This window comes from Psammomys obesus, unplaced genomic scaffold, assembly GCF_907164565.1.
Source record: "Psammomys obesus unplaced genomic scaffold, mPsaObe1.curated_primary_1811, whole genome shotgun sequence".
Lineage (NCBI taxonomy): Eukaryota > Metazoa > Chordata > Mammalia > Rodentia > Muridae > Psammomys > Psammomys obesus.
The window spans coordinates 9,496,095-9,511,642 of record NW_026585626.1 but is presented as its reverse complement, the minus strand read 5'-3'; the positions used below and the strand labels follow the sequence as shown (position 1 = coordinate 9,511,642).

General features: G+C 34.7%; 1 protein-coding gene across 8 annotated transcripts in view; it reads left to right on the top strand.

Moving 5' to 3' along the window:
• Tbc1d5 (TBC1 domain family member 5) overlaps positions 1 to 15,548 on the top strand; it is a 458,701-nt gene that overhangs the window by 352,014 nt on the left and 91,139 nt on the right. For all 8 annotated transcript variants that reach the window (XM_055614078.1, XM_055614055.1, XM_055614062.1 and 5 more), the window contains one exon: positions 14,953 to 15,038. In XM_055614078.1, the coding sequence (XP_055470053.1) occupies positions 14,953 to 15,038 (86 nt within the window). The remainder of the gene's footprint in view (positions 1 to 14,952; positions 15,039 to 15,548) is intronic.

The window sequence follows — 15,548 nt, the reverse complement described above, 5'->3', positions numbered from 1 at the left end:
CAAGGACATTTGCTCAACCATGTTTGTAGTAGCTTTATTTGTAATAGCCAGAAGCTGGAAACAGCCCAGATGCCCCTCAGTTGAGGAATGGATACAGAAATTGTGGTACATCTACACAATGGAATATTATTCAGCAATAAAAAACAAGGAAATCATGAACTTTGCCGGCAAATTGTGGGATCTAGAAAAGATCATCCTGAGTGAGGTATCCCAGAAGCAGAAAGGTATCCCAGAAACACACAGGCTTTATATACTCACTCATAAGTGGATATTAGACATATAATATAGGATAAACCTACTAAAATCTATACACCTAAAGAAACTAATCAAGAAGGAGGACTCTGGCTAAAATGCTCAATCCCCTTTCAGAAAGGCAAAGAGGATGGACATCAGATGAGGGAGAAAACAGGGAACAGGACAGGAGCTTACCACAGAGGGCCTCTGAAAGACTCTACCCTGCAGGGTATCAAAGCAGATGCTGAGCATTACAGGCTTTTAAATTATTCCCGTATAATACTCTGAATTTTCTTTGGTATCTGTTGTAGTTTCCTTATTCATTTCTGATTCCATTGCTTTGGGCTCTCTCTCCCAGTCTCTTTCTCTCTCTCTCTCTCTCTCTGGATTAGTTGGAGCAAGGGTCGATCAATGTTGTTTATCTTCTTAAAAAAAAAAAACAGCTTTTAGATTTGTTGAGTCCTTGTAATATTTTCTTTGTCATCTCTGGTTTTTATTATTTCTTGCTGTTGGCTGGGTTTGATTTAAGTTTCAGGTCAGTGAAATGTACATCATCAGTGTAATGATTACTGCATTAGCATTTCCCTGGCATCAGGAGAGTGGCCAACATCTTCAAAGCTTTTAGTTGCATCATCACAGGAGAGCTCCAGTAAAATGTCTCTCCCACCAGGATGCTTGCTGAGGCAGTGCCTCCTCCATCAGCAGGAGGGAGGTGATGGAGGTGTCACTGCCTGGAGTTTTCTTTCTGCTGCTGCTGGCTCCTGTGGTGTCCACTGGGCCTGAGATACCTCCTTTCAACCTCTATATAATGACTATTTAATTTCTTTTTCCAGAAGACTTTTAACATTTTTCTAAATACATAAAATTAAACCTATGGAGTTGTAAGAAAAACTGCTTGTACTGAAAAAAGTGATGCAAGTATTATGAAAGTTTGTGACAGTGATGTATGATTTCTGTTTCGAATAACACATAGAAGATCCTCGGATCATTACTGTTATTTTAAGATATTATCATCAACTCTAATGTGATAAAGGTATCTGTAATCCTGCTGGGGACCATGTGTCAGACACTGCCAGTACTACTATAGTTTATCATCTTCACCAACATTTTATGAGAATTAACATTTTAGTAAGGGTATAGTGAAAAATGAATATGTACAATTGTTCTGATCCAGTTCCTAGCCATCATGAATTTTACCCACATTCTATATGGAGGCTGCAGCATCTTCATAGAAACTTGAAAGGCTATTTTTCTCTGAGAAAGAGCTACCATTGTACTAGTTGATTAACCCTTTTAGTCTAAGAGTATGTATACAGGTGATAGTCAAAATATGACACAACTAATATAGAATAGGCTGTTACCAGTCAGGACTTATAGGGACCCTAAAGGAAAGTCCTAAAGAGGTTTTAATGCACAAAGCTTCAGCTGTTCTTACATTGGTTCTTTTTACCCGAGCATATATAAGTACTACCACATTTTAATAACAATGCTAGCTAAAGGCTAGCTATTTCCTGTATGGTTGTAATACGTAAGATTGTAACAGTTGTGATACATGACATGAAATTTTTGTCCTAAATAGCATCCGGGGCCATATCTTAATGAATGTATGGCAAGTGAGACAAATATATGGATGACAAGAAAATGTTCATGTGATAATGGGAGCAGCCTTTATAGCTCACTTTGTTTGTGTGATTTGATAGCAAAGGAACTTCCTGGTTGTAGCCTTTTGTTCGTCTCATCGTATTGTTTTTGTTTGTTTGTTTGTTTGTTTTAAGCAAGTAGTTAACTTTCTTAGTTTGCAACTAAAAATACTTAAAGTAAACAACTCTATTTCTAGAAGTCATTTATTTTTTAAAAGAATCAAATTAGTTGATATCTAATATCCCTTTGGTTGGAATATAGAAACCATGAGAAAGAATAGTTGAGTAGTTTATATTGATTTAAAACACAGGCTAGAAGGTCTTAAGTAATCCACCATGCTAGGTGAAGGTAGTCTTTGGAAGCCATTCATTTCTAATTGATGTGTTCTTCCTGGGTTCCCACCTCCTGTTTCTGGTAGACACTTGAGAAATTAATGGCTGAAAGACGGTATAGCATGTAGTGAATGTAACAGCATATAAAATACCATCTTTCTATTTAACTATTATTTTTAAACTTTTCAGAAATTGGGAAAGCTAGTTGTAACATTCATATAGAAATGAAGCCCGACTCAGAAAAGTAAAAATAATCTTGAGAAAAATAAAGAGAACTGGTAAACTCTTATTTCTTGTCTTAAACACCTACAATCAAGATGGCTGCCATATACACAAGAGCCATATATGTCCATGTAAGAGAGTAGAGAGTTCAGAAACACTTTTTATTTGTAGCTATCTAAATTTGACAGAGGAAACAAACAATTCACCAAGGGAAAGAAAGAAGATTCTTTTAAGAAATTACTTAGATAAGCATATGCACATGGGAAGGGTCCCAAATTCACATGACATACAAAACTTGCACTAGGATCCAGACTAAAATAAAATCTAAAGTATCTACCTCTCAGAAATAGACACAGGAGTAAATCTTTGTGATCTTGAGCTGAGCAATAATTCAGTTATAATATGAAAAGCAAAGTGTTAAAAGATGACTGATAAATTTAGTCAAATTTAAAATGTATTTCTTCACAAATCCTCTTTTAAAAAATAAAAAGATGACCCATAGATGACAAGAACATATTAGCAAAATTATTTTCCTTGTAAATATTTTATGCTCACGATATAGAAAGAACTTATAATTAAAAAAATAAAAAAGACAACCAAATTCAAAATGGGTAAAGAAGCGAAAGAGTTCTTACTCCAAAGATCAGCAAGTGATCCTAATGCACTTGACAAAATGTTGAGCATAACTTCTCACCAGGGAAATGTCAATCATAACCATTTGATGTACGCTAGAATATAAGTAATATTACAAAAAAAGATAGTTGCAATGAGTATTAGCAAGCATGGAGACAAGTTAAAACTTCTTCTTGTATTGCTTGTAGGAATGGAATACCTAGTTTGGAAAATAGCATCAAATTGTCAACTATAAATTATCATAAGACTCAGCAGTTCCAAACATTGGCAGAATCCAAGAGAAATGAAGATATAAGTACAAAGAAACAGCAAGAAAATATTCAAGGCAGAATTATTCATAATTACCAAAGAGTGGAAACAACATGAATGTCTCAAACATAATGTGGTATATTCATAAGCAGATATTATTTGTCAATGAAAAAGAATTTGAATGATGTTATTTCAGAGATAAACTTAGAAAACATGTTAAAAAGGTCAAAAAGGTACCACACTGATCTTAGTAATACAAAGCATTGACCTTAGGCAAATCTGTAGAGGTAGAATAGTAGTTTGCTAGAGTAAGAGTAGACTACTCCCATTTCTATGCGTAATGGATTCCTCTAATTATTAGTTCAGATGCCTCCTCTTACATGAAACAACCTGTGGCTTTCCATGCTGTTCTCATCAAACTACTCTTGTAAGATAATATGCTAAAACTGAATTTTCAGGTATTTTATTCCTGCCCTATATTATGATTAGTTTATATATGTCTATCCTCTACATAGAATGTTCATGGGCGCCATGCTCATGTTTATATCTCTTAGTAATGTGTCTAGGATATCCCATATGCTGGATGACTATAAACAAGATATACCAAAGAGCTTGCCAGAGTGTCTCAGTTACTTTTCTATTGCTATGCTAAGACACCACGACCAAAACACCTTATAAAGGAGAGTTTTTAATTGGGCTTATAGTCTATTATGGGAAATCAAAGAGACAGCATCAGGAACAACCACTAACTCTTATCTCAGACTGCAAACAGGAGGCTGAAAGCACAGTGGGAATGGCACAGAGCTTTTGAAGCCTCAGTGCTTAGTAGGGAGCACTTTTAATGGAGGTAGGCTAATACTTTGTTGTCGAAAGACAATACCAGTAACAGAGTTCACTTGTTTCTTTGGTGTTTGTTTGTTTGTTTGTTTGTTTGTTTTTGCCTTGTGTCTTATGGGGGTTTAGAAGTTTTTTGAGACAGGGTGTCTCTGTAGTTCTGGCTATCCTGAAACTCATTCTTGTAGAACAGGCTGGCCTAAAATTGAGAGATCTGCCACCTCTGTCTTCTGAGTGCTGAGATTAAAGGCGGGCACCACCACCCTGTGAGTTCGCTTGTCTTGACTTAAGGGAATGTGTGTATCAGTCAAGATTCTCTAGAGTAACAGAATTTATAGACTATACAAATGCATATATATGTAGAGAGGGGGTTATTTATTAGAATTACTTACAGGCTGTGGTCCACCTCATCCAACATTGGTTGCCTTGAATGGAAGGTTCATGAATCCAGTATTTGCTCAGTCCACAAGGAAGGGTGTCTGAGATGCTCTTCAGTATATTCTGGAATTCTGAAGAATTATGCATTCTAATGCCAGAGGGGGGGAAAAAATGGGCTTGCTAGCAAAGTAAGCCAGCAAACAAAGAGAAAAAGCTTCATTCTTCCATGTTTGTTATATAGACTTCCCACAGGAGGCATGGTCCAGATTAGACATGGGTTTTCCCACATCAAATGATCTGGATTAAAAGTGTGTCTTCCTACCTCAAAACTCTGAATTAGAAGTAGATCTTCCTACTTCAGAATAAGCAAAACTACCTCACAGGTGTGTCCCTTCACTTTTTGCTTTTCCTTAATTCCAGATGTCATGCTGACAACCAAGAATACCCATCACAATGTGGTAGGATGTTTTGCTTGTGACTTCATTAGAACTATTACCATAAAACTATGAGAAGATAGATATAATTTTAAATTAACCAAAAAGGTATTATTAAATCAGGGGTGAAAGACAGTGGTTGTTTAATTTCAAGGAAAGCAGGAAGAGCTAGCAAAAGATGGAAGAGGGAGCAAAACTATAATGAGAAGGATATGGGAAGAGACCCTATTTTTACCAGTCACCCATGAATCTGTCTCTAAGTACTTTTTTGTGTCAGGCCCTGTGCTACAAGAGCCATGTGGTGCTAAAACAGTCATGATTTACCCTTGTGTGTCTCATCTTATAGGATGATAGAATCAAATAATTATGTGCAACAATGCTGTGTCTGCAGAGAGTGCTTAAGGATTGAGGTATATAGTGTTACAGAACAATACAGGGGTTTTATTTTATAAAGGATGAAATGGCAGTTTGAAGAAGTAAGTATCAATGGCAGTGCAGTGAGGGAAGGGTGCAATTACTGGCTATTCTTTGTGGTCTTACCAGCAATTATAATTTGATTTATTTTGCTAGCCTATCCTATTTAATGATAAATAATATCTATAACTTTAAACTGTTATATATGCACCTACACAAAAAATAGCATGGTAATATGTTGTATCATTTCATTACTTAATTATGGAACCGGGGACTTTGAAATTTTAAGAATCTGGTTGGCATGTTAGTACATATCTTTCATCCCAGCATTCCAGACGTAGAGTCGGGTAGATCTCTTTGAGTTCAAAGTTACCCTGATCTGCATAGGGAATTCTAGACTATCCAAGAAGCTACGGTGAGACCTTGTTTGAAAAAAAACAAAATTAATAAACAAACCTGCTCATCTGTTAAGCATAGAATTCAAAGAAATAGATAACAGAATTATGCCACAAAGGAGCTTAAGCTAGTTGGAGCTATATTATACAAGCCCCTTTATAACAAACTTAGTGCCGTTTTATATGTAAAAGAAAATATTCAGAATCATTAGTAGTTTGATCAAAGTCACAGAAGATACTAAGAAAAGAGCCAGGAACAAAATCCAGGTTTATCATTAAATTTCCATTAATACACTAGTAGTTGTTCTCCTATGTTAATTAACCTCTTTCTGAAGTAAAGAATTTCAGTTCCAAGTCTACAGCTTTTTTTCTTTCCAGTTTTATGTTTAAATAATCAGTTTATACTTTTAATATTTGTTCACAATTTTCTCACATCTCTCAGAACTTAGAACGAAAAACTGAGAACATTTTTGGGGGGTTTTGCCTTTTCATTTGCTGTTCATTTTCATTTGCTGTTCTTCTACAAAGACAGATCAAAGTATGCAAGTCATATACTTTTAAGTGGAACACACTTGAAATATTTTACTTTTAATATTGATATAGATAAAAATAGAGAATTGATGAATGGGACACATGCTCATCAATATGGACTAAAATATAAGGCCAGAAAGCCATATCACAAACAAGTTCAACACCTAACAAACATCTAACATAAGGGACAGACTTATCACTGACAGTTTTGTCAAATGTAGCTTTAAACTCCATCAGTTTGTGTCTTTTTTTTTAAATTTATTTAGTATTTATACAGGTTTCTTCCTGCATGCCAGAAGAGGGCACCAGATCTCATTATAGATGGTTGTGAGCCACCATGTGGTTGCTGGGAATTGAACTCAGGACCTTTGGAAGAACAGTCAGTCAGTGCTCTTAACCTCTGAACCATCTCTCCAGACCCCCCAGTTTGTGACTTTTAAATACATTTTTTCAGTAAACAAAGTTGAGAAAACTGTTAACAAGAATGTTTTACAGAAACTGGAGAAGAAAAGACAGAAAGAGTATTAAGAGCCAGAGAATCAAGGGAGCTTGCTGTAAGAGTGTGTCTCCTATTCATGTCAGAAGCATCACCCATAAAGTCTCACCAACATGACTGCCTGAACATGAGCTGAACAAGGATGACACCAGTAGACATGCCAAAGGAATGGAGGAAAGCCCACAAGGCCTCAGTCCTACACACGAACGACAAGCTACTTAGAAACACGGAAAGTGGAAGAAAGTTTTCCCCAGGGAGGAGCACAGCAGGTAGCTCTTTAAGACTGACCAGTCATCCCTGAAGACATGCATCCAAGTAATGCATACAGACTGAGCAGGTTATGTTTAGGAATATACATTCATACATGCATGTAATAACTATGATGAGAGACCACGAATTGAAAAAAAAGAGCAAGGAAAGGTATATGGGAAGGCTTGGAGGAGGCAAGAGATAAATAATGTATTTGTGTTATGTAATTATATAATTATATTCATGTAATTATGTAGAGATACACATTTATAGACATGTATATAAACTATATATTGTATGTATGTGTATATATAAGTTGCATATATGTGTATAAATTATATGTGCTATATAAATTATATAATATAAAATTAATTATGTTATAATTTTAGAAATAAATAAATTTAACTAAGTAAATTTAAGTAAAATAAGCTCAATAACCTAGACATTATGAATCACCTGAAATTTTTGTGTTCTTCATCACTACTAGACATTTGAAGAGACTTTGATTTCTAAGTTGAGCATGTCTGAGCTTATTGATTAAAGCTGGGAAAATATTTCCCAGTTTTCTTTACTCCAGAAACTTGTACCGGATACAAATGTACTTTTTATAGTAGCACATAATCCAGAATAAAGTAGCCAAGACATACTAAAGTCTAACTAGCTGAACACTAATCTTCTTATTTAACATACTTTATTGTGTGAAAATTAGGCATACCCACCAAAACTGTCATTTGGATTTGTATAGTAATCTTCACTAGTTGACATTTTATAGGCCTTGTTCACTTAGAAACAAATTATTTGTTGATAATTCTGTGGTAAGCTAAAAAGTATCTGAGGGTGGGGAAAATGCCTAAGTGAATGGATTTTTCCAGTAAATGATCTTTAAATTCCAAGGTGTTCTATCATTGAAATTATTTCCAAAATTGCATCAAAAGCATGGCTGTGCTGGGTTCCTTTTCTAGTTCTAGTGTAGGACTTCACTTTTTTTTTTTTTATCTTGACAGTTAAAAGGGAGGAAATTGGGCCATGATCTCTCAAACCAGGTTTCTTGAGTGTTCTAATACACAAAATCTATTCATGAAAGTCTAGAAACCCTAAAATTACTCTTAAAATTGTTCTTTTTTAAATTATCACTTGAATTCAATAATCGTTGGAAAGGAGTGAATTATTTTCAGAAACACACAAATGGACTTCAAATTCTTTAAACAGAGAAGTCCCTGGCCTCTGCTCAATGGATACTAGAAAAGAAAAAGCATGTGTACCTTAAAGGAATACTCTGAGGCCTAGTACTCATGACCAAGAAAAGTGGGACAGCTAACCTCCTCCTTTCCACATATAGAAATGTCAAATATAGGGTGTGCTGGGAGCGTTACCCTGGCATCCGCCTGCATGCTGAGTTCAAAAAGTAAACAACAGTAGGAAAAAAAATAAAAAGATAGTTCTTTTCTGGTCTCTATTTATTGCGCGAAGTTAGAATTCTGTAGAACGCACAGGTGGTTTAAAATGCTTGTCTGCCATCTGAGGGCTCGTGTGCCAGGGCATTGGTGGGGGTGCCACATTGTGGAATTAGGGTTATTCACTATTTAAAATGAGGCTGGCGTGGGCTCAGAGGTTTTGTCTGTATAGTTGTCCAATTAATGTTGGCTTTACTCTTGTTTTTAAACTTTTTCTTTTACCTAAATTTTTATATTAATTGCCTTAAGAGCTTTAATACTCACTATTCATAATATGTTCATATTCTATTCCTAATATGATATTTCTTAACAAAATATGTAGGCGATACAAGTATATATAAGAGGAGATCATTTTAATCTTGGTACTGAGTTAATTAATAGTCTAACTTACCACCAAATTAGAAAATTTTATATTCCCCATTTTCATAGATGAATATCTATTAACTTGAAAATGCATTATATTCAGACCTTTCAGATTTTCAAATATTGTCTTAAAAACCCAGATTTTATTTTTCAAAAACTAATGTCTTATACATTTTTTTATAGTAGGCATTTGAAATGAGCTCACATTTAAGCTGTTTTGTTGTTGTTGTTGTTTATTAATTGCTTTACAAAAAGAACATTGGCTTATATGGGAAGGAATGGCTTGATGTACTAGCCAGCATATATTTTACTCCTATAGCAAAATGGCCGTTATGCTCAATCACAAATAATATATGAGATTCAACTCGTAGATAAATGACATGGAAGGAAATAGGTACAAAATCTGTGTTTACAATAATATTCAGAGTGTGTGTGTTTGTGTGTGTGAAATGTCTGCCTTTTTGATCACTGTATCTGTACTTTAATAATGGGGTAGTGTATGGTAATAAGCGACAGGATGGTAGGACCTTCTGTGAACCCTCTAGCAATCAGTGAATATCAGACCACAGAATTCTCCAGCTTTAATTACAGGCAAAAGAAAAGGCACAATTAGCATTTTAATATAGAAATATCTTAGGCTTTAGGAGAATTATGATAAATCTAATGTTGCCTAGTGAACCAAAGAGGGGATATTACAGCAAACTGTCTCCTTAGGAATATTTGTTTAAATAAAAGCAACAATACTTCATCCTTATCTTTTTTGGATAACGATCACCATTTCAGGCTGTTCTTTGTTCCAGCTTTAAAATACCTTCAGGTTTGTTTTGTTTTGTTTTTTGTAATTGGTAGTGTTTATTTTCCATAAAACTACAAGAGAAAAACTGTTTGCTTGGCACTACCAGGATAATTGTTTTGGGAGGGTGTCTGGTTTGCAGCTTCTGCTTGCTCTTGCCGAGCATCTCTGATTTGGATGTGGTAAGGTTGTGTCCGTCACAGTGTATTAAACTATCTTCTTTGCCATATCTGCGGCGCTCCCACCTGCTTCTTCTAAACACCTGCAACATATGTTTGTCTAACCCTGGAATGCTTTGCCTTTAGGGTCCTGGTAATCCCTCTAGAGCTTTTGGCTTGTAAACAGCTGAGCAGTTTGTTTGCTTGTATTTTCTTTTAATGACGGTTGCCTTTCCCTGAACATTGAAGAAATAATATATTCACTAAAATAAAGGAATTTTTCATCAACAAAAACATTTCACTTATTTTTACAGTGCTATTTCTTCTTCTTAGCCTTTTTTTTTTTTTACTAATATGATGCGCTATAAAAAAATAAATACTGGTAACAAGATAGTGGGAGAAAGAAAACAGTAATTTATTTGTCACATTTTCTTCATGTCAAGACACAAATTATACTACAAGCATAAAGTTCTTTCTGTTGAATAGTATAAGAACTTTTTCAGTTTAGCTTATTGTTAAAATCGTGGCTAATAAACTATAAAATGGTAATACTTTGGACATATTGTAGGTGACCACTATGATTGTTAAAATCTCATAAGCTAACACATTCTGAATAGTGTGGCTCTATATTTTTCAAAGTATGTATACTCCTATCCAATAATAAGACAGCCTCTCCTCCACATACAAAATCTGTTATGCTTACTACATCTTCCTAGCACAAGATGTGATTATTAGAAGCATAAAACATTACTTTTTCTACCCACTAAATATCATGGATTTTAGGTTGTCATACTATCATAACTGCTTTCTAGGTCAAAGTCTGTTCTGTATGTCCGTGCTCAGTGGTGTGAGAGTTTATTATAGCTCCCGTATCACTGAAATTGTATCAAGTGCCTGACACATTATTTTCATGATGCCATTGACTCCCTGCTGCAGTTTCCCAGGTGGTGAAACTAAACCAAGACCGTGGCTCATTTCCCAGGTGCTAAGGAGCAGACAGGAGTCCGAATGCATGCCTCACTGTTGCATGTCCTCTAGTGTTTCTGTCTTCAATGAGGAACTTTAAATAGACATGGTGCAAAAGGACATTAAGACCAGTGTACCTAACATGGGTTCCTCTGTTCTTTGCTCTTCTCATGTGTCTGTGTAAAAGTCCTCTGAAAGATTCTATTCTATTCAAAAGGGAATGAACACTTCAGACTTTCTTTCTGGAGCTTCAAAAATGATTTGGAGAGATACTTATCTTCAGATGAAGGGCAAAAATGAGGACATTAAAGCAGACAGTACTATATGTAGTGACATTTTTTGCTTGAGTTTGATTTTTGTCAGGCTCAACAAGAAAGATAGTTGTGTCCCATCTGTTAGTGACATGCTCTTGCAGTATATTGTTCTTAACTAGTCTTCATAGAGTTAGCACTTAAATATTTCTATATTGCAATAAAAAGTTAAGTTTGAACTTAAGTTTGAAATGTTGCAGTGGAGTAGACTAAGAGGGGAGGAGTGTGACATATTACAGACAAGACTTGGCTTACTAAAATTGCCACAGGATTTGCTGCTGACCATTCCGATACAATTCCCCTGGCCGGATTTACATTAGGGAGCAGGTATCTCTCTTAATAAAGACCTGAGCAGTGTAGAAACTCTAACTAACAGATAGGTGATTTTATCTTTGAAATTTATTTTATAACTAAGTCTTTATAGAAGTAGTTTGGGGATCTTGTGGAAATAATAAAAGTATGTTGGAAAGCAGTAGCCACTGCATGATTTAGCTTTATTAGTTTGCTTTCCCTTCTAAGACTTTGATGTCTACTGCTATCAATTTTGGTTCTGTAAGTCACTTGGTCTCCAAGATTTTAATATGATTCCCTCATATTCTTGCCTATCTATGCATGTGTGTGTGTGTGTGTGTGTGTGTGTGTGTGTGTGTTTGTGTGTGTTTGGTTGAGTTTAATATTCTTTGGTTTGAAGGTGATTGTGTAGTCTGAAATCTGGACTGTGAAAATGGTTTTAAAAAGACATGGTATTAAAGGTGTTAACATATTCTGTACTGTGAGAAATTGTAACTCATGGGATCTAGTCTTCTACATCCAGGATTATGCATATGTAAAAGTCTAGTGCCTCCTATTTTAGAGAAAAATTACACACCAATAAAGATTACAAAGAAGAACTATAATGTTTTTATAAATTATATTTGGGAGAAATTGCTCAAAATTAGGAAAGTATCTCTTTACTTTTCAGTTAGAACTCTGTTCATTCCTAATTTCATCCTGCTGAGGAAAGAATTGTTTTCATGTTGATACAGTCTTATACGTATATATGTATGATTAATAATGATTCTGATCAATTATTTAGTTTTAATTTGGTTTTGCCACATTTTTGATGGGTATTGAAATATTTAAGGTATGATAGTCATTTTGTTTTGTTTTTTAGGAAAAGCTTTCTCTTTTTTTAAGTTTAGATGATTTATTTTTAATTTTATTTTATTTATATATTTATTACAATGTATTCACTTTGTATTCCTGCTGCAGCCACTTTTTTTAATTACATTTATTTCATCCTTTCCTTTCTCTCTCCTTCTTGTACCTCTTTCAAATTCATGTCCTCTTTTCTTTTTCAATGGTTCCTAGTCTGTGAGTTGAGATTCTTTGGGGTTACATATTAGATATCCTACATATCAGATAATTATAGTATGATTCATAACCATAGCAAAATTATAGTTACAAAGTAGCAACAAAAATAATTTTATGCTTGAGAGTCGCCACAACATGAGGAACTGTACTAAAGGATCACAGCCTTAGGAAGGTTGAGAACCACTACTTCATCTGCTTTGTGCGTGTGTGTGTGCGTGTTTAAATGTGTTTGTTAGATAATTTTTAATTATCAAACTTTTGGTTTTGTGGCCTACATTATCTATTTTCATAGTGTTTGTCCAGATTATATGTTTTTATGTTTGTGTTTTTAAAATGACACCATCTTAACAGGAGACCTTTTAAATAACTTTGAACAGTAACTTCTTTTTTATTTTCTTAGTATTTCATATGTAGTTATTCAATATCAACTTTTTTTTTTTTTACTATTTGATGTTGTTCCCAGCATTGCAGTACTTTAAACTATCTCCCTTCGATTCTAGCAAGTTCCCGGGAATTTAAATAGGTCTCAGTGAAGGCAATACTGAACCCATTCACGTGCTCAAGTCAGATCGTTGTTCCTAATAACGGCTTTAAGTGCTTAGCTAGATCAGCGCTTCATGTCTTGAATTGCTTGTCGTTTCTTTATAAAGATATTTCAGGAAACTGTTCCACGGGATTGCTCGTGTATTATTTTCTAACAAAAAGTAGCATGATCCTTTACTATATTGTTGAAAGTCAGAAAAGAAAAGCCTTTCATATTAGCAAAAGCAGTATGATTTTCCAGGTACAGAGAATAAAGTACAGAATCAGTCATGAATTATAGTTTTGGGGAAGTTAATTTTTAAAATAGATCATGAACGACTGTGATCTGGAATGTAGTCTGCCAGTGGCTTTAACCTCTATTTTATTTTTCCATTATACTTGGGTTCAGGTTGTCATCAGCTACCATGAGTAACCTATGTAATTCCTAGAGAAAGAAAAGTTGCAGTTAGACTTAATAGTATAGTAGTCATGGAAGCATCCGTTATCTTCATCAAGGCAATTCAGATTTGATTATTACAGATCTGTGTTGAATACCAAACCAATGGAATAGTAGCTGTAGCTAAATCAGGGGATTGTCATTTCTGTCAGATGATTAGGGCTGGCTTGGAAGAGATATGAATGGGCTGAGCTGTATAAATACTCTCCTTTCAGCAAAAAAGAAAAGGTCTTTCATGGCTATTAAGATACATCTTGTTAGCTTGATGAATTTCAAACTGTTTACCTTAACAATTTATATTTCCTTTCTACCCCACATTAGCATGCAAGCATATCAGTTTTGGAATTATGTCTCCAAGGATGGTTATCTAAGCATATAGGTATTTTTCTATTAAAATAGAGTCCAGCAATTCTGTGTCTAACTAGATCTCAAAAGGAACAGTTCATGTTCCAGTTCAAATACATAGTTGCTACCTAAATTAAATGCCTAGGTGAATATTAGAAAGCATTCAAAGGTTGATGAAACATTTTAGTGGGGTTGCATATAATTTAATGTGTGATTGTGATATACAATTAAATTATGGTGTAAATTTTTTGAGATTTTTGTAAAATGTAAGTATATTTAATTTTTATTTGTTTGTATAGATCGTGTCACATTTAAATAATTAGTACAGTGTAAACAGCTGCCCATTTAAATGGATACACCCAACCTAATGATTTAAGGACATTTGTGCCATGCTAGAAATAATATTAAATGGCAGAAAGAGCAGTTTTTGTGATTTTATGAAAATGTGCATTGGTCAGTTTTCATTGGTCAGTTTAATGGTCATGCTTCTAATAGTTCCATTGGCTGACACATTTTGAACACTTATTAAAGTCATAAATAAGATTAGATGACATTGAAATTGTTAACTAGGACTCAGTGTGCCATCTAGTGGATGTTTGTAGTTTTCTGGTTACCAGACATTCATGGTTATTTTCACTTTTCCTCTACCTGTTGTCCCTTGGCCTCTTTTGATGGTTTGTGTTTGTGTTACAGATCAAGTAGTTTTTTAGTTTTGCTGTAATTTTATCTCATTTTTGAAAATTATATTTGAAAGTAATGGAAAGCATTATAAAAACAATCTGCTTACAGTAATCTATTTGACCAACAACACAGGTTAAAAAGGATTCAAGTAGTCCTGATGAGACTTAACAAGCTATAGGCAGATGGAGAACTTCCCCTTTCAGTAGACTAGGGGAAGGGGATGAGGGTAGGAGGGAAGAAGGGTGGGTCAGGGGGAGTTGAGGGAGGGGGCTTCAATCAGGATATATAATGAATAAATTGTGAAGAAAAAAATTAAAATTCTTTTAAAAAAGAAAAATAAATTTGAATTTTTTTCAGTTCTGATCAACTAAAGAAAGAACCACTGGAAATAAAATTCAAACATGATAATTATTAAATTTCTTATATGTGTATAGGACATTAAAGTGGTCATTTTAGTCATTCCTGTCTTTTTTTATTCGTTTTAATTCATTGTATTTTTTTCTCTAGAGAAATCCAAGGCCAGTGACTTACCCGTTCCACCCCAATTTAGACTACTACAAAGCACGGGGAGCCGACCTTATGAGTAAGAGCCGGTGCGTACACTTCTGGCAATACTTACAAATCACAGGCATTATGAAGTCACCAGGAGCTTTTATGTAGTTCCCAAGATTATCTTCCAGACTTTAGCATGTCAGGCTAATGTGTATAATGAGTCTTTGTGAAATAAATTGCCTAGGTTCTTTAAGGCATCGTAAAACAATATTTTATGACAGTGGTAATATGAATTAATATAAGCACTGTGGTTATCTGTAATCTGTGTGTAGTGTCCTCAGAACACTGAGACTAGATCTACCTCATGACACAGCTGTAGCACTCCTACAGGGCTCCAGAACATCATGTCAGACATACTTACCATTAGCATTTATTGTATAACTATTTGTAATAGTTTTGGAACTAACCTAATTGTCCAACAGCATTGAGGTGGATAAAGAAAATGTAGTATAGGTATACAATGGAATGGTTTTTAGCTACAACAAGGCTGAAAGGGGGAGAAGAAGGCAGTGTTGGTGGGATATGCTCAACACTAAACATACACTTGCACG